The sequence below is a fragment of the Lolium rigidum genome, chromosome 6 (assembly GCF_022539505.1).
Source record: "Lolium rigidum isolate FL_2022 chromosome 6, APGP_CSIRO_Lrig_0.1, whole genome shotgun sequence".
NCBI lineage: Eukaryota > Viridiplantae > Streptophyta > Magnoliopsida > Poales > Poaceae > Lolium > Lolium rigidum.
Window position 1 is genome coordinate 225,472,329 of NC_061513.1, and position 21,997 is coordinate 225,494,325.

At 46.9% G+C, this 21,997-nt stretch overlaps 2 protein-coding genes across 2 annotated transcripts; both read right to left on the reverse strand.

Annotated features, from left to right (window-relative positions):
* Positions 1 to 4,087: 4,087 nt before the first annotated feature.
* Positions 4,088 to 10,680, reverse strand: LOC124665141 (epoxide hydrolase A-like). Its single transcript, XM_047202544.1, has 4 exons — positions 10,346 to 10,680; positions 10,048 to 10,230; positions 5,041 to 5,282; positions 4,088 to 4,594 (listed from the first exon to the last, which is right to left on the reverse strand). Exons 1-4 carry the CDS (start codon positions 10,640 to 10,642, stop codon positions 4,348 to 4,350), a joined length of 969 nt encoding a protein of 322 aa, XP_047058500.1. The 5' UTR covers positions 10,643 to 10,680; the 3' UTR covers positions 4,088 to 4,347.
* Positions 10,681 to 14,188: 3,508 nt separating this feature from the next.
* Positions 14,189 to 17,988, reverse strand: LOC124665142 (epoxide hydrolase A-like). The gene is made up of 4 exons (XM_047202545.1): positions 17,686 to 17,988; positions 17,388 to 17,570; positions 15,160 to 15,401; positions 14,189 to 14,714 (listed from the first exon to the last, which is right to left on the reverse strand). The coding sequence occupies exons 1-4, from the start codon at positions 17,980 to 17,982 to the stop codon at positions 14,468 to 14,470; spliced, it is 969 nt and encodes a 322-aa protein (XP_047058501.1). The 5' UTR covers positions 17,983 to 17,988; the 3' UTR covers positions 14,189 to 14,467.
* Between the last annotated feature and the right edge of the window lie 4,009 nt (positions 17,989 to 21,997).

Sequence of the window (21,997 nt, forward strand, 5' to 3'; positions counted from 1 at the left end):
CAAGACAAAAACAAAGTAAAGGGATTGAGAAGTGGAGACTCCCCTTGCAGCGTGTCTTGATCTCCCGACAACGGCGCCGGAAAAAGAGCTTGATGGCGTGTATTTCACACGTTCGTTGGGCAACCCCAAGAGGAAGGTATGATGCGCACGAGCAACAAGTTTTCCCTCGGAAAGAAACCAAGGTTTATCGAACCGGGAGGAGCCAAGAAGCACGTTGAAGGTTGATGGCGGCGGGATGTAGTGCGGCGCAACACCGGAGATCCGGCGCCAACGTGGAACCTGCACAACACAACCAAAGTACTTTGCCCCAACGAAGCAGTGAGGTTGTCAATCTCACCGGCTTGCTGTAACAAAGGATTAACCGTATTGTGTGGAAGATGATTGTTTGCAGAGAAAACAGTAAAAACAAGTATTGCAGCAGATTTGTATTTCAGTATTAAAGAATGGACCGGGGTCCATAGTTCACTAGAGGTGTCTCTCCCATAAGATAAAAGCATGTTGGGTGAACAAATTACAGTCGGGCAATTGACAAATAGAGAGAGCATAACAATGCACATACATGACATGATAAGTATAGTGAGATTTAATTGGGCATTACGACAAAGTACATAGACCGCCATCCAACTGCATCTATGCCTAAAAAGTCCACCTTCGGGTTATCGTCCGAACCCCTCCGGTATTAAGTTGCAAAGCAACGAGACAATTGCATTAAGTATGGTGCGTAATGTAATCAACAACTACATCCTCGGACATAGCGCCAATGTTTTATCCCTAGTGGCAACAGCACAACACAACCTTAGAACTTTCTGTCACTTCGTCCCGGTGTCAATGCGGGCATGAACCCACTATCGAGCATAAGTACTCCCTCTTGGAGTTAAAAGTAAAAACTTGGCCAGAGCCTCTACTAGAAACGGAGAGCATGCAAGATCATAAACAACACATGTATAATAACTTGATAATTAACATGACATAGTATTCTCTATCCATCGGATCCCGACAAACACAACATATAGAATTACGGATAGATGATCTTGATCATGTTAGGCAGCTCACAAGATCCGACAATGATAGCACAATGGGGAGAAGACAACCATCTAGCTACTGCTATGGACCCATAGTCCGAGGGGTAGACTACTCACTCATCACTCCGGAGGCGACCATGGCGGTGTAGAGTCCTCCGGGAGATGATTCCCCTCTCCGGCGGGGTGCCGGAGGCGATCTCCTGGATCCCCCGAGATGGGATCGGCGGCGACGGCGTCTCGGTAAGGTTTTCCGTATCGTGGCTCTCGGTGCGGGGGTTTCGTCACGGAGGCTATTTGTAGGCGGAAGGGTAGGTCAAGAGGCGGCACGGGGGCCCCACACCACAGGGCCGCGCGGCCAAGGGGGGGGGCCGCGCCACCCTATAGTGTGGCCCCTCCGTGGCCCCTCTTCGTCTCTCCTTCGGACTTCTGGAAGCTTCGTGAGAAAATAGGCCCCTGGGCTTTGATTTCGTCCAATTCCGAGAATATTTCGTTACTAGGATTTACTGAAACCAAAAACAGCGAGAAACGACAAGCGGCACTTCGGCATCTTGTTAATAGGTTAGTTCCAGAAAATGCACGAATATGACATAAAGTGTGCATAAAACATGTAGGTATCATCAATAATATGGCATAGAACATAAGAAATTATCGATACGTCGGAGACGTATCATCGATCACGATCACCTCGTCGCGATCTGCCCGGTGTTGTGCATGCTCCGTCTGCTCCGTCGCCGACGCAGAGGCAGAGGCCGACGCAGGTGTAGCAGTAGAAAACGCGTCTGCCGGCTCTTGCTCCGCGGTTGTTGCCGCTGCCTGGGCCGCCGCGTCGGCCGCAGCCTCGGCCGCCGCCATTTTGGCTTCGATGTCGTCGAGGATCTGGCCTTTGAAGAAGTTGTGCGCCACCCGCGTCCGGGGAGACATTCCCTCTGTCGACGCTCTCAACAGGGACATGTCATCCCTGCGTTTCTTGAGCTCCAACTTCTCCTCTTGCCTCTTGAGCAGCTCCGCCCACATTTCGTCGACCTTTTTGTCGCGGGAGAGAAAGGTCGAGGAGACGTCGGCGAGGCATTTCGTGATTGACGCCTGCTTCTTCTCAGACGACGCAGCGCCGGTCAAGGCGTCCTTGGCAGCCTTGTTGCCAGTAGGACGCACTGCCGACGTTGCTAGCGGCGCGTCCAGATCAGTGGCGTCCTTCCCCTTCGACAACGACAGGCGCGTCAACTTTCATTTGTGGTTCATTTTGAGCTTACTATAGCAATGTGAAAGTCTTGTGACCTTTCGAGTTCTTCCGGTACATGTCCATGGCCCTGTCAAACTAACCAAAGGAAGCGGAATCATTTCATCGAACACAATGTAGGCGCTACAGATTATGTAAGAAAGAGTCGTACCAGTTGGGAGACGTTGGCGTCGCTGTCGCCTCTGTTCACTAAGTCGTGATGGTACCCATGGAAGGAGTTCACCGACGCCTGGATGATGGCTCATCACATCGATATTGCCTTTTGGCTCCTCTTCATTGTCACTTTCTTATAGTCGCTGTTGATGAGCTTGCGCTCGATGAGCTTGCGCTCATCGAACTCGCCTTGATCATCGCCCAATATTTCCCGTATTTTTTGTTGGCGCCGATGATGGAGTCATGGCTCTCCGTCGCCCACGACTCGCACATACATAGATCCTCAAAAACCGTCCACTTGGGGCCTCGTGTGCCCGACGCCTTCTTCTTCTTCTTCTTCTTCCTAGTCCTCACGCCATCCGCTTCTACCTCCACGAGATCATCGTCAGCGGCAGCCTCCTCGTCCTCTTCCTCGCCGCCATCTTCGTCCTCTTCCTCGTCGTCCTCCACCCCCTCCTGTTCCTCCTCCTCCTCGTCCTCACCCCCGTCCTCCTCCTCCTCCTCAGCACAGGCGCCGTCGAATTCGAGCGGCCCCCTGCGGCATGTGAACGGGGCGCCGTCCGGACCGGGTCCTGGCTCGCACTGAGCCACTTGCTCGTACGACGGGGAGTAGAGGTTGTTGGGGTTGAAGCCGCCATGCGGCAGCGCATCCTGGTACTGGGGCGACAAGTTAGGCGTCACGCACCCGGGAGTGCCGGAAGGGCCGTCATTGTAGAAGGCGGATGTCGACGGAGAGATCACTCCCGGAACGTACGCTGGCAAGGACGTACGCCGGCAAGGACGTACTCCATGGGCTTGCGTTGGTGGCGGCGATATGTGCTGGTGCTGGCGCGCCGCCAGAGCCTTCTTCTCCTGCTCCGCCGCCCTCCGTCCTTTCCGCTCCGCCGTCGCCATCTTCCGGCGCAGACAATCTTGCTGCCATTGATCATCGGTCCATCCTTCCGGCTTCTTCTTCGGAGCCGGCGCCTTTCGCGGCTTCACGAACGGCGCTTTCGCCCCTTTCGTCTCATTGCCCGGCGGCTTCTTGGCCGCTTTCTTGGCCATCTTTTTTGGGCCTGTCGGCGGCGCCATGGAATGGGGAGAGGGTAGCGGCGGCGGGTGGACGGCGGGAGGGAGAAACAAATCGACGGGATAGGAGAAATGAATCGGCGGCGGGATATGTGTTGGGAGGCCAGAAATGCGCGGCGGGATAGGCGCGATGTGGCGGGAGGGGCGGGAGTGGGAGACGAATTTTCCCTGTGCCGCTAACGCGTCGGGTCCGCGTCGCTTCGTCTCGCTTTTCGTTGTGTCCGGCGTGCCCGGTGCGTCCCTGTGGGACGGGAACGGGCTCGGGGCGCCGAACACCGTATCGGGTCGCGCCGGACAAAAATCGGCTTTGGGGGTCGCGGCTGGAAGCGCTTTTTTGTCCGGCGCGCTCCAAATCGGTTTGGAGTAGGCTTTGGGGAACACGACTGGAGACGCTCTCGGTTTGGAGGACGCTTTGGGGAACACGACTGGAGATGCTTTGACTGGAGAGGCTGACTGGAGATGCTCTTACCTCGACTGTGACGCGTGGATGGCAGCTGCCACTTGGAGAGGGAAAATTGTCCTCTCTGAATTTCTTTGCATCGCATGAATTTGAAAACATATCGATAAGAAAAACACAAGCCAAGTTTACGGTTAATATCAAATATGCCTCTAAAAATCATATTATTGCAGGCATTATTAGAAAGTGCCACTAAAAGTCAAAATTTTACAGGTGCCTCTGAATATATTTTTCCAGGCACTTTCTAAAAGTGCCGCTAGGAAATTGCCCCCCAAAAACAAATGTTACATAGTGCCTGCCTTGAGAAGACGAGTAAGAGAGCTAGAGTTTATCCATAAGTATAACTGTTTAGCAATATCATCCCTTCTTGGAGTAACTAAATTAGGCTTCCCGCGACTGTGCTTTTATCATCAGAACTTGCTAAAGAACTCGCAAATGTGTTCTGAAACCTCAGCAGGCTTCTCCTGGTTCAGGAAGTGCCCCACTCCTTCCAAGATAACCACATCCTCCAGATTCGGCACGTTCGCCTTGAAGCCGCCCTTGTGGATGTATTCTTTCACCCCTGGTGTGTTGTATAAGGCGTCGAGGTCCCCAACCATGAACTTGGTCGCTACTTTTATTGGGGCTCCAGTCCATGCTGCAGAAAGCTCCCAGTTCCTGCATGAACACAAAAGAAGTTAAGTGCTATCTTGTCAATGCCTGCGTTAATTCTGGCTAATGCCTACAACCATGAACTTTGGAACTGAAATTGGCACAAACGGCTATTTTGGCAGATTATCAACTTCTGGAAAGAGCTATTTCGGCAGATTATCCACCAGGCTCCTTTCTTTATAGGTTACAGTTAGCATTTAGGATTTTAGGAAGTAACTAATTCATTTTTATTTTTTTGCAGGTAACTCCTTCGTATGATGTGAATCTAAATCATACAGACATCAGTGACCAGTTTAAATGATTATTCCATTGAAAACAAATAGTTTTCCTGCAACTCCTAAGAAAAACAACTTTCCTATAAATCCTAAAGAATTAACCTTCCTGACTAATGACAACAAATAAAGCGGTATATTGTAAAATCAAGAGACCGAGAATGAGCATCGACAACATACAAGTCCATACATCTGTAGAAGTTTAGCGCTCCTGTAAACCCTGTCTTCTCAAATTTGTCAGAGTAGTAGGAAATATCTTCTTCAGACAACCATGCAGGGAGAGTGCCATCCGAATCAAGCGACTCAAAGAAGGTCCTGCCCTTGGATAGAATAATAGGATCTGGTTTGCGCATTCCAAAGATCGTCTTAAACTTATGCTTATGGTCGTATAGAGCAAATTCAGCTTCAGCAATTCCAGGGTCCTGCATGCATAATTTGGTAATTAGTATGTGCAACTGTATCTGACAAACCAAATCTGAAGTGATGTTGCTGTAGAAGAAAACTGTACGCAAGAAAAAACAATTAAACGGTAATATCTGATTCCACATTAGGAGACACTTTTTAACCTGAATCCGCAGATAAGATTGGTTCAGATTATATAATCGAAAGGGAAGAGCCACGTGATTACGTGATAGAATATTACATCCTCAGACAAAAATTATTTAAGGTTTTAAGGCTATATTTACTCCCTGTCATACAACAGATTGTTAGCTTTTTATAGCTCTGCAGAGAGATGCTATTTTGTTCAAGTTTGCTGATATTTTTGGTGCTCGTTACTGAGATGTTTTACCTGATACTCAGGGATAATAGCACAATTTATGTGCATTGCTATGGATTAAAATATACATCTGCTCACATCTAATTCGTTTATGTCATATAAAAGAAATTAATGTGGCCTGAAAGTGATTGGACCACCGTCACGGCATCAACATTTCAAATCTTTATAACAATGAAGATAAAGGTCTGTGTAGTTGTGCAGCGGCTTCAATGGAAAGCATGTTGTCCTTCAAGAAACAATAACGTGATAAGTTAAGCTTTGGGTTTCGACAAAAGGACAATACTAAGTATCTGAGTTCCATTTAACCAAGAGCTCAAGTTCCTTAATTAAAATTTTGGTACGGAGTACTTAAGTTACCAAGGCTTTTACCCTCGTAAGGACATCCGTAGTTGTGCAGTAAATAAGCTTCAACAAAAAAAACTTGGCATTTTTCAGGAAACAATGCTCTATATGATCGTTAATTTCTGGCTTAAAAATCAACAATGCTAAGTATTCGAGTTCCATTAAACCAATGACTCCATTTCTTACTGAAAATATTATTCAAGCTCCAATTAAATAATACTAATTTTTGTTTATTAGCCATTTACTCTATCTGGAATCCCAAAGCCAACGACTGACACTATAAATTAGTTGTTTCCCAAAAAACTAGTTTAGTCCTCTCAACTGCCGTAGATCAAACCTCTTGTCGAGCATCAATAACAGCCCGCAAGGAACAAAAGCAGCATGCAAAACAATCAGCTAACATAATAAAATTATTATATTCCTACAACTAGTATGTTACCTGAAGTGAACCGACCACCGTCACGGCATTAACGATCGAAGAAAAATTAAGAACGAAGATAAAGATCTTTCTGGTTGTGCAGCGAATAAAGCTTCAATGTTAAACATGGTGTCTCTAAAGAAACAATATCTTGATAATTCAATAACTTAAATTTTGGGCTTCGACAAAAGGATAATGCTAAGTATCTGATCTCCATTCAACCAAGAGCTCTAGTTCAAGTTACCAAGGTTTTAACCAGATAAGGACATCTGTGTAGGTGTGCAGCAAAAAAACTTCAACAGAAGACATGGCATGTTTCAAGAAACAATGCTTTTACTAGGATCCTTACACACTCTGTATCTCATAAAGGCGACAGCGAAAAGTCTTCGGATTCAAAAACGGTAATGATAAGTATCCGATTTCCATTGAACCAATAACTCAATTTCTTACTGTAAAACAGTATTCAACCTCCAATCAAATAATACTTTTCTTTTTGTTTATTAGCCATTTCTCCAGTGTGCTATTTGGACGAGTTCGGAAGTCAATGGCTTACAGTATCAATAAGCTGCTTCTTGGGAGATAACCCATGTCTTTATTTTACTACAGTACCTTTGTTTTATATTTGAGTCTTGGAAGTTGTTACTACTGTAGCAACCTCTCCTTATCTTAGTTTTATTTCATTGTTGTGCCAAGTAAAGTCTTTGATAGTAAGGTTCATACTAGATTTGGATTACTGCGCAGGAACAGATTTCTTGCTGTCACGAATCTGGGCCTAATTCTCTGTAGGTAACTCAGAAAATTATGCCAATTTACGTGAGTGATCCTAAGATATGTACGCAACTTTCATTAAATTTGAGCATTTTCATCTGAGCAAGTATGGTGCCTCAATAAAATTCATCTTTACGAACTGTTCTGTTTTGACAGATTCTGCCTTTTATTTCGCATTGCCTGTTTTGCTATGCTTGATGGATTTTTCTATTCCATTGACTTTCAGTAGCTTTGTGCAATGTCCAGAAGTGTTAAGAATGATTATGTCACCTCTGAACATGTAAATTTTAATTGTGCACTAAACCCTCTAATGAGTTGTTTTGAGTTTGGTGTGGAGGAAGTTTTCAAGGATCAAGAGAGGGAGATGATACAATATGATCAAGGAGAGTGAAAGCTCTAAGCTTGGGGATGCCCCGGTGGTTCACTCCTGCATATTTTAAGAAGACTCAAGCGTCTAAGCTTGGGGATGCCTTGGGCATCCCCTTCTTCATCGACAACATTATCAGGTTCCTCCCCTGAAACTATATTTTTATTCCATCACATCTTATGTGCTTTGCTTGGAGCGTCGGTTTGTTTTTGTTTTTGTTTTGTTTAAATAAAATGGATCCTAGCATTCATTGTGTGGGAGAGAGACACGCTCCGCTGTTGCATATGGACAAATATGTCCTTAGGCTTTACTCATAGTATTCATGGCGAAGGTTGAATCTTCTTCGTTAAATTGTTATATGGTTGGAATCGGGAAATGCTACGTGTAGTAATTCTAAAATGTCTTGAATAATTTGATACTTGGCAATTGTTGTGCTCATGTTTAAGCTCTTGCATCATATACTTTGCACCCATTAATGAAGAAATACATAGAGCTTGCTAAAATTTGGTTTGCATAATTGGCCTCTCTAAGGTCTAGATAATTTCTAGTAAAGAGTTTGAACAACAAGGAAGGCGGTGTAGAGTCTTATAATGTTTACAATATGTCTTTTATGTGAGTTTTGTTGCACCGGTTCATCCTTGTGTTTGTTTCAAATAACCTTGCTAGCCTAAGCCTTGTATCGAGAGGGAATACTTCTCATGCATCCAAAATCCTTGAGCCAGCCACTATGCCATTTGTGTCCACCATACCTACCTACTACATGGTATTTCTCCACCATTCCAAAGTAAATTGTTTGAGTGCTACCTTTAAAATAATTCAAAATTTATCACCTCTGATTTGTGTCAATGTTTTATAGCTCATGAGGAAGTATGTGGTGTTTATCTTTCATTCTTGTTGGGCAACTTTCACCAATGGACTAGTGGCTTCATCCGCTTATCCAATAATTTTGCAAAAAGAGCTGGCGCGGGGTTCCCAGCCCCCAATTAATCAACCTTCATTAATAATCAGTAAGCAACTTAATTTTGCAAATAGACACTCCTTCATGGTATGTGAATGTTGGAAGGCACCGGAGGATTCGGTTAGCCATGGCTTGTGTAAGCAAAAGGTTGGGACGAGTGTCAACCATAAATAAAACTAAAATACATGTGTAAACAAAAGAGAAGAGGGATGATCTACCTTGCTGGTAGAGATAACGTCCTTCATGGGAGCCGCTCTTTGAAGGTTTGTCTGGCAAGAGGGTTAGAGTGCCCACTACCATTCGTTGACAACAACAAACACCTCTCAAAATTTTACTTTTATGCTCTCTTTATGTTTTCAAAACCAAAGCTCTAGCACAAATATAGCAATCAATGCTTCCCTCTGCGAAGGGCCATTCTTTTACTTTCATGTTGAGTCAGTTCACCTATTTCTCTCCACCTCAAGAAGCAAACACTTGTGTGAACTGTGCATTGATTCCTACATACTTGCATATTGCACTTGTTATATTACTTTACATTGACAATATCCATGAGATATACATGTTATAAGTTGAAAGCAACCGCTGAAACTTAATCTTCCTTTGTGTTGCTTCAATACCTTTACTTTGATTTATTGCTTTATGAGTTAACTCTTATGCAAGACTTATTGATGCTTGTCTTGAAAGTACTATCCATGAAAAGTCTTTCTTTATGATTCATTTGTTTACTCATGTCATTACCATTGTTTTGATCGCTGCATTCATTACATGTGTTTACAATAGTATGATCAAGGTTATGATGGCATGTCACTCCAGAAATTATCTTTGTTATCGTTTACCTGCTCGGGACGAGCGAGAACTAAGCTTGGGGATGCTGATACGTCTCCGACGTATCGATAATTTCTTATGTTCCATGCCACATTATTGATGATATCTACATGTTTTATGCATACTTTATGTCATATTTATGCATTTTCCGGAACTAACCTATTGACGAGATGCCGAAGGGCCAGTTGCTGTTTCTGCTGTTTTTGTTTTCAGAAATCCTAGTAAGGAAATATTCTCGCAATCGGACGAAATCAACGCCCAGCATCTTAGGATTGCATGAAATCAACCCTATCCCTTATGAAGCTTCCAGAACACCCGAGAGCCGCCAGAGGGGGGCCACAGGCCCACCAGATGGTAGGCCGGCGCGGCCAGAGGGGGGGCCGCGCCCCCCTGTTGTGTCGTCGCCTCGTCAGCCCTCCGACTCTGCCTAGTTAGACTAGTAACATATGAATAATCTAGTTTCCTACCGGCAACGACCACAAACCCTATCCCTTCTGAAGCATCAAGAACAGCCCGCAAGGAGCAAATATCAGAGAAGTTAAGCACCATGCAAACAATTGCCTAACATAATGAAATTATTATGCCTACAACTGCCAATCGATTCGATTGTCCGCAGAGAACAGTAAAAGAAACCATTGCACAATAATGTCTACAGGACAGAAGAACAGAACTCATTATACCACAGATTTTGTCTGCCACGATCTGAACCAGGAAGGGTGAAGGGGTTTCACCTGGAAGCGGCACATGTAGTGGTCTTCCCCGCAAAAGGCCTTGATGGCCTGGAGTGTAGTCCCTTCGGACCGACGCGGGTGGTACACCACGCTGAGGCTGACGAGCGCCCGCACCAGGTCTGGCCGGAGCAGGCAGAGCTGCCACGCCACGTTGGCGCCCCAGTCGTGCCCCGCCACGAACACCTGCCGCGCGAGGCCGGGGATCAAACGAACGAGAGAGCTCAGCTAACTTAGCAAGGAGCATGGCCTGTGCGAGGAGATCTGGAAATGGAAGGCCTAACGGGTCCGAGGGTCAAACCTGGGGCTGGCCGAGGTCGGCGATGAGGGCGACGAGGTCGCCGACGAGGTGGAAGGTGGTGTAGGAGTCCTTGGCGGGCGGGACGTCGGAGTCGCCGTAGCCGCGCAGGTCGGGCGCGACGGCGCGGAAGCCCCGAGCCGCCAGGGCGGCCATCTGGTGGCGCCAGCCGTACCAGAGGTCCGGGAAGCCGTGAACGAGCAGCACCGCCGGGCCGTCCTCGGGCCCAGCTTCCGCCACGTGCAGCCGCACCCCGGGCGCCACCTCCACCGTCCGGTGCCGCACGCCCTCCGGCTCCATCGCTGCCGCTGCTGCTCGCGGCCCGCCGAGGGATCGGATTAACCCGGATGTTTAGGGGACAGCCTGAGCGCGCTGCTTCGGGTGCGTCGCCGGTCGCCGGCTGTGGACGATAATTCCGTGGTTTGCGTTGCGACTTGCCAGGGCGGTCGGCAGGTTGGGGTTTTTGGCAGATTGCCGAAAGTCCCCGGACCTTGGACTTGGTTCGACCGGTCGGTATAGCGTCGGTTCAGAGCATCTCCATTCGCGTCCCAAGCTTCCCGGTTAGGTGTCGGTCCCTTCAAGGGCGAGCTGCTGGCAGTGGTTATCCAGTAGCCCCTCGCAATTTGGACGAGGTATATCATAGGCCTATCAGCTATGATCATGATATGTCAATGGATCCGGGCTCGCCTTTCGGGGTGACGCCACTTTCCTCCGATCTAGGAACAAAACCAACTCAAGTTAGGGCAACCATCCAGAGCATGGGTCAATCTCCTATTTGAAATGGGTGACAAGAAGAAAGCATTGAAGATGTCAGAAGCAGTCGAGTAAGGATTTTATCTACTTTTTATGGCCCATCGATCGCCTACTTTTTGAATCCGCTTTAACCGCACGATTGTGCGTCTCTTTCTGCTTCGATCGCATACTTTCGACTTCAAGTAGCCCAAGTGACGGAACCGACGATGATGAAGAGATAAGGGGCCAGGGATATTTTTTTCTATTATTCAAATTCTTATTTATTGATTGATTATCTAATTTAAGCAAGCCAAACCCAATTGCCAAGCTGCTGTGATCAGAGGTCGGGAGGCAAAGACGAAAGGGATGCCGTGTCTCCATCTTGACCGAATGCGTTATCTGCTGTCTCTGTTCATATTAACCCTTGGCCGCGTATACCATTATCACGAGGGGAAGATGATTATAGATCTTTCTCTTTCCCTAAATCCGTGCTGGTTTAGGGGACGTATTTCGTTCGTGTCGTGTTTGGGGGACGTCGCTCCCCAACCGCGTCCCCCGAACGCCGTCCCCAATCAGAAATTTAAATAGTTTGCAATTAAAAGAGATCGTTCCCGCCGAATCGTCGCGATCAGAGTAGCGGCGATCAAAGTACTGGGTGTGCGATCATATTACAGACCGGTGGTGCATGCTAAATTAGAAGAAGGGGTTGTCCGACGGCGTCGTATTCTGAGTCGACGTAGGCCCGTCGATCACGATCACCTCGTCGCGATCTGCCCGGTGTTGTGCATGCTCCGTATGCTCCATCGCCGACGCAGGTGTAGCAGTAGAAAACGCGCCTGCCGGCTCTTGCTCCGCGGTTGCTGCCGCTGCCTGGGCCGCCGCGTCAGCCGCAGCCGCAGCCTCGGCCGCCGCCATTTTGGTTTCGATGTCGTCGAGGATCTGGCCTTTGAAGAAGTTGTGCGCCGCCCGCGTCCGGGGAGACATTCCCTCTATCGACGCTCTCAGCAGGGACATGTCATCCCTGCGTTTCTTGAGCTCCAACTTCTCCTCTTGCCTCTTGAGCAGCTCCGCCCACATTTCGTCGACCTTTTTGTCGCGGGAGAGAAAGGTCGAGGAGACGTCGGCGAGGCATTTCGTGATCGACGCCTGCTTCTTCTCAGACGACGCAGCGCCGGTCAAGGCGTCCTTGGCAGCCTTGTTGCCAGTAGGACGCACTGCCGACGTTGCCAGCGGCGCGTCCAGATTAGTGGCGTCCTTCCCCTTCGACAACGACAGGCGCGTCAACTTTCATTCGTGGTTCATTTTGAGCTTGCTATAGCAATGCGTCAGCGTGAAAGTCTTGTGACCTTCCGAGTTCTTCCGGTACATGTCCATGGCCCTGTCAAACTAACCAAAGGAAGCGGAATCATTTCATCGAACACAATGCAGGCGCTACAGATTATGTAAGAAAGAGTCGTACCAGTTGGGAGACGGCGGTGCCGATGTCGCCTATGTTCACTAAGTCGTGATGGTACCCATGGAAGGAGTTCACCGATGCCTGGATGATGGCCCATCGCATCGATATTGCCTTTTGGCTCCTCTTCATTGTCACTTTCTTATAGTCGCTGTTGATGAGCTTGCGCTCATCGAACTCGCCTTGATCATCGTCCAATATTTCCTGTATTTTTGGTTGGCGCCGATGATGGAGTCATGGCTCTCCGTCGCCCACGACTCGCACATACATAGATCCTCCAAAACTGTCCACTTGGGGCCTCGTGTGCCCGACGCCTTCTTCTTCTTCTTCTTCTTCTTCTTCTTCCTAGTCCTCACGCCATCCGCTTCTACCTCCACGAGATCATCGTCAGCGGTAGCCTCCTCGTCCTCTTCCTCGCCGCCCTCTTCGTCCTCGTCGTCGTCGTCCTCCACCCCCTTCTCTTCCTCCTCCTCCTTGTCCTCACCCCCGTCCTCCTCCTCCTCCTCAGCACAGGCACCGTCGAATTCGAGCGGCCCCCTGCGGCATGTGAACGAGGCGCCGTTCGGACCGGGTCCTGGCTCGCGCTGAGCCGCTTGCTCGTACGCCGGGGAGTAGAGGTTGTTGGGGTTGAAGCCGCCATGCGGCAACGCATCCTGGTACTGGGGCAACAAGTTAGGCGTCACGCACCCGGGAGTGTCGGAGGGGCCGTCATTGTAGAAGGCGGATGTCGACGGAGAGATCACTCCCGGAACGTATGTTGGCAAGGACGTACGCCGGCAAGGACGTACTCCATGGGCTTGCGTTGGTGGCGGCGATATGTGCTGGTGCTGGCGCGCCGCCAGAGCCTTCTTCTCCTGCTCCGCCGCCCTCCGTCCTTTCCGCTCCGCCGTCGCCATCTTCCGGCCCAGACAATCTTGCTTCCATTGATCATCGGTCCATCCTTCCGGCTTCTTCTTCGGAGCCGGCGCCTTTCGCGGCTTCACGAACGGCGCTTTCGCCCCTTTCGTCTCATTGCCCGGCGGCTTCTTGGCCGCTTTCTTGGCCATCTTTTTTGGGCCTGTCGGCGGCGCCATGGAATGGGGAGAGGGTAGCGGCGGCGGGTGGACGGCGGGAGGGAGAAACAAATCGGCGGGATAGGAGAAATGAATCGGCGGTGGGATATGTGTTGGGAGGCCATAAATGCGCGGCGGGATAGGCGCGATGTGGCGGGATTTGGCGGGAGTGGGAGACGAATTTTTTGCCGCTGACGCGTCGGGCCCGCGTCGCTTCGTCTCGCTTTTCGTTGTGTCTGGCATGTCCGGTGCGTCCCTGTGGGACGGGAACGGGCTCGGGGCGCCGAACACCGTATCGGGCCGCGCCAGACAAAAATCGGCTTTGGGGGTCGCGGCTGGAAGCGCTTTTTTGTCCGGCGCGCTCCAAATCAGTTTGGAGGATGCTTTGGGGAGCACGACTGGAGACGCTCTCGGTTTGGAGGATGCTTTGGGGGACATGACTGGAGATGCTCTTACCTCGACTGTGACGCGTGGATGACCTCGACTTCGACTGTGACGCGTGGATGGCAGCTGCCACTTGGAGAGGGAAAAATGGGAAAATTGTCCTCTCTGAATTTCTTTGCATCGCATGAATTTGAAAACATATCGATAAGAAAAACACAAGCCAAGTTTACGGTTAATATCAGATATGCCTCTAAAAATCATATTATTGCAGGCATTATTAGAAAGTGCCACTAAAAGTCAAAATTTTACAGGTGCCTCTGAATATATTTTTCCAGGCACTTTCTAAAAGTGCCGCTAGGAAATTGCCCCCCAAAATCAAATGTTACATAGTGCCTGCCTTGAGAAGACGAGAGAGCTAGAGTTTATCCATAAGTATAACTGTTTAGCAATATCATCCCTTCTTGGAGTAACTAAATTAGGCTTCCCGCGACTGTGCTTTTATCATCAGAACTTGCTAAAGAACTCGCAAATGTGTTCTGAAACCTCAGCAGGCTTCTCCTGGTTGAGGAAGTGCCCCACTCCCTCCAAGATAACCACATCCTCCAGATTCGGCACGTTCGCCTTGAAGCCGCCCTTGTGGATGTAGTCTTTCACCCCTGGTGTGTTGTATAAGGCGTCGAGGTCCCCAACCATGAACTTGGTCGCTACTTTTATTGGAGCTCCAGTCCATGGTGCAGAGAGCTCCCAGTTCCTGCATGAACACAAAAGAAATTAGTGCTATCTCGTCAGCGCCTGCGTTAACTGTGGCTAATGCCTACAACCATGAACTTTGGAACTGAAATTGGCACAAACGGCTATTTTGGCAGATTATCAACTTAAAGTTGCTGGAAAGAGCTATTTCGGCAGATTATCCACTAGGTTCCTTTCTTTATAGGTTACAGTTAGCATTTAGGATTTTAGGAAGTAACTAATTCATTTTTTTGCGGGTAACTCCTTCGTATGATGTGAATCTAAAGCATACAGACATCAGTGACCAGTTTAAAATATTATTCCATTGAAAATAAATAGATTTCCAGCAAATCCTAAGAAAAACAACTTTCTACAAATCCTAAAAAATTAATTTTCCTGACTAACGACAATAAATAAAGCGGTATATTATAAAATCAAGAGAGCGAGAATGAGCATCGACAACATACAAGTCCATACATCTGTAGAAGTTTAGCCCTCCTGTAAACCCTGTCTTCTCAAATTTGTCAGCATAGTAGGAAATATCTTCTTCAGACAACCATGCAGGGAGAGTGCCATCCGAATCAAGCGACTCAAAGAAGGTCCTGCCCTTGGATAGAATAATAGGATCTGGTTTGCGCATTCCAAAGATCGTCTTAAACTTATGCCTATGGTCGTATAGAGCAAATTCAGCTTCAGCAATTCCAGGGTCCTGCATGCATAATTTGGTAATTAGTATGTGCAACTGTATCTGACAAACCAAATCTGAAGCGATGTTGGTGTACAAGGAAATTGTATCCAAGAAAAAAAAAACAATTAAACTGTAATATCTGATTTCACATTAGGAGATACTTTTTAACCTGAATCCGCAGATAAGAATGGTTCAGATTATATACTCGAAAGGGAAGAGCCACCTGATTACATGATAGAATATTACATTCTCAGACGAAATATATTTAAGGTTTTAAGGCTAACTGTACTCACTGTCATACAGCAGATTGCTAGCTTTTATAGCTCTGCAGAGAGATGCTATTGTGTTCATGTCTGCTGATATTTCTGGTGCTCGTTACCGAGATGTTTTACCTGATACTAGGGGTAATAGCACAATTTCTGTGCATTGCTACGGATTAAAATAAATTAAAGCAAGACCAAATCATCTGCATCTGCTCACTTCTAATTCCTTTATGTCATATAGTAGAAAATTTGATGTGGCCTGCAAGTGATTGGACCACCATCACGGCGTCAACATTTCAAATCTTTAGAAAAGTGAAGATGAAGATCTGTGTAGTTGTGCAGTGAATAAAGCTTCAATGGAAAACATGGTGTCCTTCAAGAAACAATATCTTGATAACATGATAAGTTAAACTTCGGGTTTCGACAAAAGGACAATACTAAGTATCCGACTTCCATTCAACCAAGAGCTCAAGTTCCTTACTTAAAATTTTGGTACTTAAGTACCCTGCTAAGGACATCTGTAGTTGTGCAGTAAATAACGCTTCAACAAAAAACTTGGCATTTTTCAGGAAACAATGCTCTTACTATACGATCGTTAATTTCTGGCTTAAAAATCAACAATGCTAAGTATTCAAGTTCCATTGAACCAATAACTCCATTTCTTACTGAAAATAATATTCAAGCTCCAATTAAATAATACTATTTTTTGTTTATTAGCCATTTATCCATTATTCTATCTGGAATACCAAAGTCAATGACTGACACCATAAATTAGTTGTTTCCCAAAAAACTAGTTTAGTCCTCTCAACTGCCGTAGATCAAACCTCTTGTCGAGCATCAATAACAGCCCGCAAGGAACAAAAGCAACATGCAAAAAAATCAGCTAACATAATGAAATTATTTTAATCCTACAACTAGTATGTTACCTGAAGTGAACCAACCACCGTCACGGCGTTAACAATCGAAAAAATTTCAGGAATGAAGATAAAGATCTTTCTAGTTGTGCAGCTAATAGAGCTTCAATGTTAAACATGGTGTCTCTCAAGAAACAATATCTTGAACATAAATTATGGGTTTCGACAAAAGGACAATGTATCTGATTCCCATTCAACCAAGAGCTCTAGTTCAAGTTACCAAGGTTTTACCCCGAAAAGGACATCTGTGTAGGTGTGCAGCAAAAAATCTTTGACAAAAGACATGGCATGTTCCAAGAAACAATGGTTTTACTAGGATCCTTACACACTCTGTATCTCATAAAGGCGACAGCGAAAAGTCTTTGGATTCAAAAACGATAATGATAAGTAACCAATAACTCAATTTCTTACTGAAAAACAGTATTCAACCTCCAATCAAATAATACTTTTTTTTGTTTATTAGCCATTTCTCCAGTGTGCTATTTGGACGAGTTCTGAAGTCAATGGCTTACAGTATCAATAAGCTGCTTATGAATAATCTAGTTTCCTCCTGGCAACGGCCACAAACCCTATCCCTTCTGAAGCATCAAGAACACCCCGCAAGGAGCAAATACCAGAGAAGTTAAGCACCGTGCAAACAATTGTCTAACATAACGAAATTATTATACGGAGTACCTACAACTGCCAATCGATTCAAATATCCGCAGAGAACAGTAAAAGAAACCATTGCACAATAATGTCGACAGGACAGAGGAACAGAACTCATTATACCACAGATTTTGTCTGCCACAATCTGAACCAGGAAGGATGAATCCATGAAGGGGTTTCACCTGGAAGCGGCACATGTAGTGGTCCTCCCCGCAAAAGGCCCTGATGGCCTGGAGTGTAGTCCCTTCGGACCGACGCGGGTGGTACACCACGCTGAGGCTGACGAGCGCCCGCACCAGGTCTGGCCGGAGCAGGCAGAGCTGCCACGCCACGTTGGCGCCCCAGTCGTGCCCCGCCACGAACACCTGCCGCGCGAGGCCGGGGATCAAACGAACAAGAGAGGCAAGCTAACTTAGCAAGGAGCATGGCCTGTGCGAGGAGATCTGGAAATGGAAGGCCTAACGGGTCCAACGGTCAAACCTGGGGCTGCCCGAGGTCGGCGATGAGGGCGACGAGGTCGCCGACGAGGTGGAAGGTGGTGTAGGAGTCCTTGGCGGGCGGGACGTCGGAGTCGCCGTAGCCGCGCAGGTCGGGCGCGACGGCGCGGAAGCCCCGGGCCGCCAGGGCGGCCATCTGGTGGCGCCAGCCGTACCAGAGGTCCGGGAAGCCGTGAACGAGCAGTACCGCCGGGCCGTCCTCGGGCCCCGTCTCTGCCACGTGCAGCCGCACCCCGCGCGCCACCTCCACCGTTCGGTGCCGCACACCCTCCGGCTCCATCGCTGCCGCTGCTGGCGCTGCTTCGGGTCTGTCGCCGGTCGCTGGCTGTCAAGGGGTGTGGCGAAACGGGGGATAATTTCGTGATTTGTGGGGCCGGCCGTTGGGGGTTTGGCAGCTTGCCCAAATTCCCCGGACGTTGACTTGATTGCACCGGTGCCGCTTAAGGCTGTTGGGACCAAAATTTCCTGGGAAAATATTCCCGGCTGGGAATAGGCAGAAACAGAAGCAAAATTTCGGGATTATTTTCCCAATCTTCGGACTAGGGGAAAAATCTCCCCAGAAAAAGGCCGGGAACCCGCCGGGATTCGTGTAACCAAACGAGCCCTAAATGGCTAAATCTGGTTAAACCTACTCACTCAGTTCTGATTTAGTTTCCGTACAATGCTACCGAGCACATGATTATTCATTTTTCGAATAGAATCATGGGATTAAAAGAAACATCGAACAATACAAAGCATTTCAATAGAAACAAAAATTGTAAGATGCCCATCATCTTTAACATCCAAACCATGTCGACGCCACCACTGCCGCTTCTCCCTGAGTCAGTCTAACATTATTGGTTGCGGGTGGGAAGTCGCCAAACGGGTCTAGAAAGACCACATTTGTCCCTGAGACGAAGAAGAAGAAGGAATAACCGTGATGAAGCACCCTGAAGCTGGAGATCTCCCCGGCCAGAAGAAGTTCTTGAAATCACACCATTCCCACAAGCTTCTCGACGTCGCCATCGAGATGGAGCTGATGCAGAAAAGACTTTATTGAAGAAGACGCCGCCACCACCATCTGAACGCCCCCCACCAAACCTTAGCCCTAAAGCCGAAAAAACGTAGCCCTCCAATCGATGGGGACCGAGATCCACCCCGCCTCCATAGCTCAAAGGCCACATAATTGGAGCAGCTCGGCGGCGCCAGCGAGAGGCGGCCTGGAACCTTGATCATAATCGCCTCTCTGGACTCTGGAGTACATGATTATCCGATCACTAAGTTATAGAGATTTCAGGAAAGGAGGAATTTCCTTTAGACTGTTCATTTAAAATTTGTGAATTTTTTCTAGACTATATACTTTTAAATTTAGGGAGTATGAAAATTGGCATGCACATACATACGCGCATTCTCTACCTAGAAAAGTTTTGTTCAAACTTTCGAAGAAACGAAAATACCAAAAAAATTGGATGGCCGATTCAGCTGAACCCAGATTAGTCACAAGTTTTGACTCGGCTTGACGCTCTTAACTTATGTTGCTTCACACCAGTGTTAAAATGAATCAGGATTACTTGAGCCTTACTCACCAGGTAAAGACATTGATTTACGGACGATAGTAAACATTAAATATATACTATGTGTATAATTCAGTAGTTGTGTGTATGATAAATATGCTTACCACCCACCTTGTTTAGGATAAGAAAAAGTGTCAAGCAATTGACCATGATTTTTCACCTGCACGATGCATGATAAGGTCACTGTCCCTATTTGTGTAGTTCAGGAGTTGTGTATGATACTATGATATGATGTATTCCTGTACTTTTGAGTTCCCAGAGAATTGTAACTGTTGATCTACCTCTTTTCCGTATTGCGCACAGTTCATTTTGCCCGTGTCGTTGATGCATCATCCATGAGTTCTTTTTCCTATTAATGTGATTTGACCTCATGGCTGATACATAATCCATACCTTGGTATGCAAATGTCATTTTAGCATGCTCACAAGTCACATTAATAATCCATGACATGCCTGATAGTCAATAGATGGTTCTCTTCTCTTAGTGTAACCCAACCTGCTTTGCTGCTCACTCTGAAATGTTTGCATTGTGATTCCAATGAGATTGCTAAATGTTCACAAAAATACTGATGTGGATTTTCAGTATTTTTTGAATATATTTATGGGGTATTTTATATTTTGTGAGAAGTTATGGGTTATTGGTTGTCTTTGAAACGATGCTAGTGTTTCACAATCAGTCCCTGAATATACCTATGTCAAATTCGTTGCTCATCGATCCTCTGGCATCCCGATGGACCTTGCGATATTCATAACCCGAATGAACATGTTTTTGTGGCCCTGATCTAGATCCATGCCTACTTGGATGCTACTAGCTTTTTCCAGCAGAAAAGAAGCAAACATTCTTGTACCCGGGAGTAGTTTTGTCTTAAAAAATAGCCCCACACAGCAGCAGAGGAGCTGGGTAAAGTGTCTGTCACTAGGATCTTCGAAAAGCTGCAGTGGAATTAAGGTGAGGAAAAGAGACATCATGTCAGCAGACAGGTCGGCACGCCGACACATCGAGAACTCGAGAGTGGCCACAGCTCCCCATCACTCCGTCCATGCGACGGAGACCAGCTAGCGACACCATCCGGGAAGGCTCGGTCCAAGATCGAAAGAAAAGCCTGCCGGAGGAGAAAAGGTCCGTGAACAACGCCGGCCGAATCATCTCTCCGATTATTATACTCGGCCGCCGTGCCGTTCACAGCCGAACTTCCGGCCGTCCTTCTCCACGGGCCACGGCAAGCTCCAGTTTCTTCGCCCCCACGTAGCCGCTGCCGTCTATCCCACCAATGGATTGCCGACCGAACCAAGTAGTAATTCCAATCCTTTGCCGAACATCAGATGCTAGCTTTATCCAGCTCTAGAAATAAAGTTGGTGTATCTTAACAGTATACTCTCTCCATTTTTCAACGAATAAGCCGAAGCTGTCGATTGGATACTTTTTAACAGAACAAAATACAAAATCGAATTCTACATGTTTAGTTCAAGCGTGAAAAACAGGATTTGCGTTATCGTTTTTCGAGCTTTTTGTCTAATTAAATATTGCTCTAAATATATAAAAATTATTGGTATAAAATTAGCATCATTAGAAAGTGTTTTTTCAATACGAATCCAATGATACTAATTAGGTACAATATAATCAACATAGCGTTGCTCAAATTTTTTTTGGTTAAAGTTTATTTTAAAATGTGCGTGCGTCTTATTCGTCAAAACAGAGTAGGGTTTTGGATAAAAATGTCCAAACAAGATCCCGTAAACTTGCAAAACCGTAAGAAAATTTAAAGTTTTTCCATGAATTGAGCCCTGCAAACCAGGAATAGCCACAAATTTTATGGGACACTGTAAACCAGAAAATGGTCGGTGGAAGAGATTTTTCAGGACGCTCGTCGGAATTCGGCCAACTCCCGTTGCACTGTCCCAATTCCGTCCATTTTTAACAGATATGCCTTTTTTGCTGTTTTCTGACGAATTTAGTAAAAAGATCTCGAATTTGGAGCTATGAAGCACCTCCATGTTGAGCTCGAGGAGCCGTTCTTGTGTTCTCCTCGGCCATGACCACCTCGTCTTCTCCTTGGTTTGATCAACACATGGGGGTGGGGAGGGCCGGGAGCTAGGGGTGTTGCGCCAGAGCATAGTTGGCGGGACGTTGTAGACGTCAGGGCTGGTGCGTGCTGCACAGGGCGGCCGCAACAATGTAGGCCACCTTGCGGCAGGGCTTCGATCGCGTTTATAGTGTGTATGAAAAAAAAAAGGAAGAGATAAAAGTTATTTAGGATTTCCACATGATTTTGAGGGATTTTTGGATATACTCCGTACTTAAGAATGATCAAGACTACATTTTTTTTTGAAGAGACCAACCAAAGCTAGCCCTTGGTGGTATATTGTCTGGTCTACAAAACTAGAGCATGTCAATGCAAACACACGCTAGAGGTGTGCTAAGCAAAATAGATAAATATTTTCGTAGCACATATAGGCTATAAAACACGTTTGTTAGTTTTTCTTTGCACAAAGGAGGGGTCTAGAAGACCCCCGTGGTACTTCATTGAAAGAACACATGGCAGATACAAATTGCAGGCAGGCCTCTAACAACACTCGCCCCTAAAGAACCTAGTATTTGAAGATAAGACCTGCACATTTACATAAAACACCCGAAAACAAAAGATGAAAAGGAAATCAAGTCCTCGGGCGCCTCCGCCACAGGTCGTCGTCATCCACAAGGCGTCACCGCCGAAGAACAAGGGAAGGATGCTTGAATGCACTC

Coding starts and splice junctions, on each gene's coding strand:
- LOC124665141 (XM_047202544.1), bottom strand. CDS start 10,642: ATGGAGCCGGAGGGCGTGCGGCACCGGACGGTGGAGGTGGCGCCCGGG. Junction 5,283..10,047: donor ACTACATGTGCCGCTTCCAG/GTGAAACCCCTT, acceptor TTATGCATGCAG/GACCCTGGAATTGCTGAAGC. Junction 4,595..5,040: donor TTCTACAGATGTATGGACTT/GTATGTTGTCGA, acceptor GTGTTCATGCAG/GAACTGGGAGCTTTCTGCAG.
- LOC124665142 (XM_047202545.1), bottom strand. CDS start 17,982: ATGGAGCCGGAGGGTGTGCGGCACCGAACGGTGGAGGTGGCGCGCGGG. Junction 17,571..17,685: donor CCGACCTCGGGCAGCCCCAG/GTTTGACCGTTG, acceptor CTCGCGCGGCAG/GTGTTCGTGGCGGGGCACGA. Junction 15,402..17,387: donor ACTACATGTGCCGCTTCCAG/GTGAAACCCCTT, acceptor TTATGCATGCAG/GACCCTGGAATTGCTGAAGC.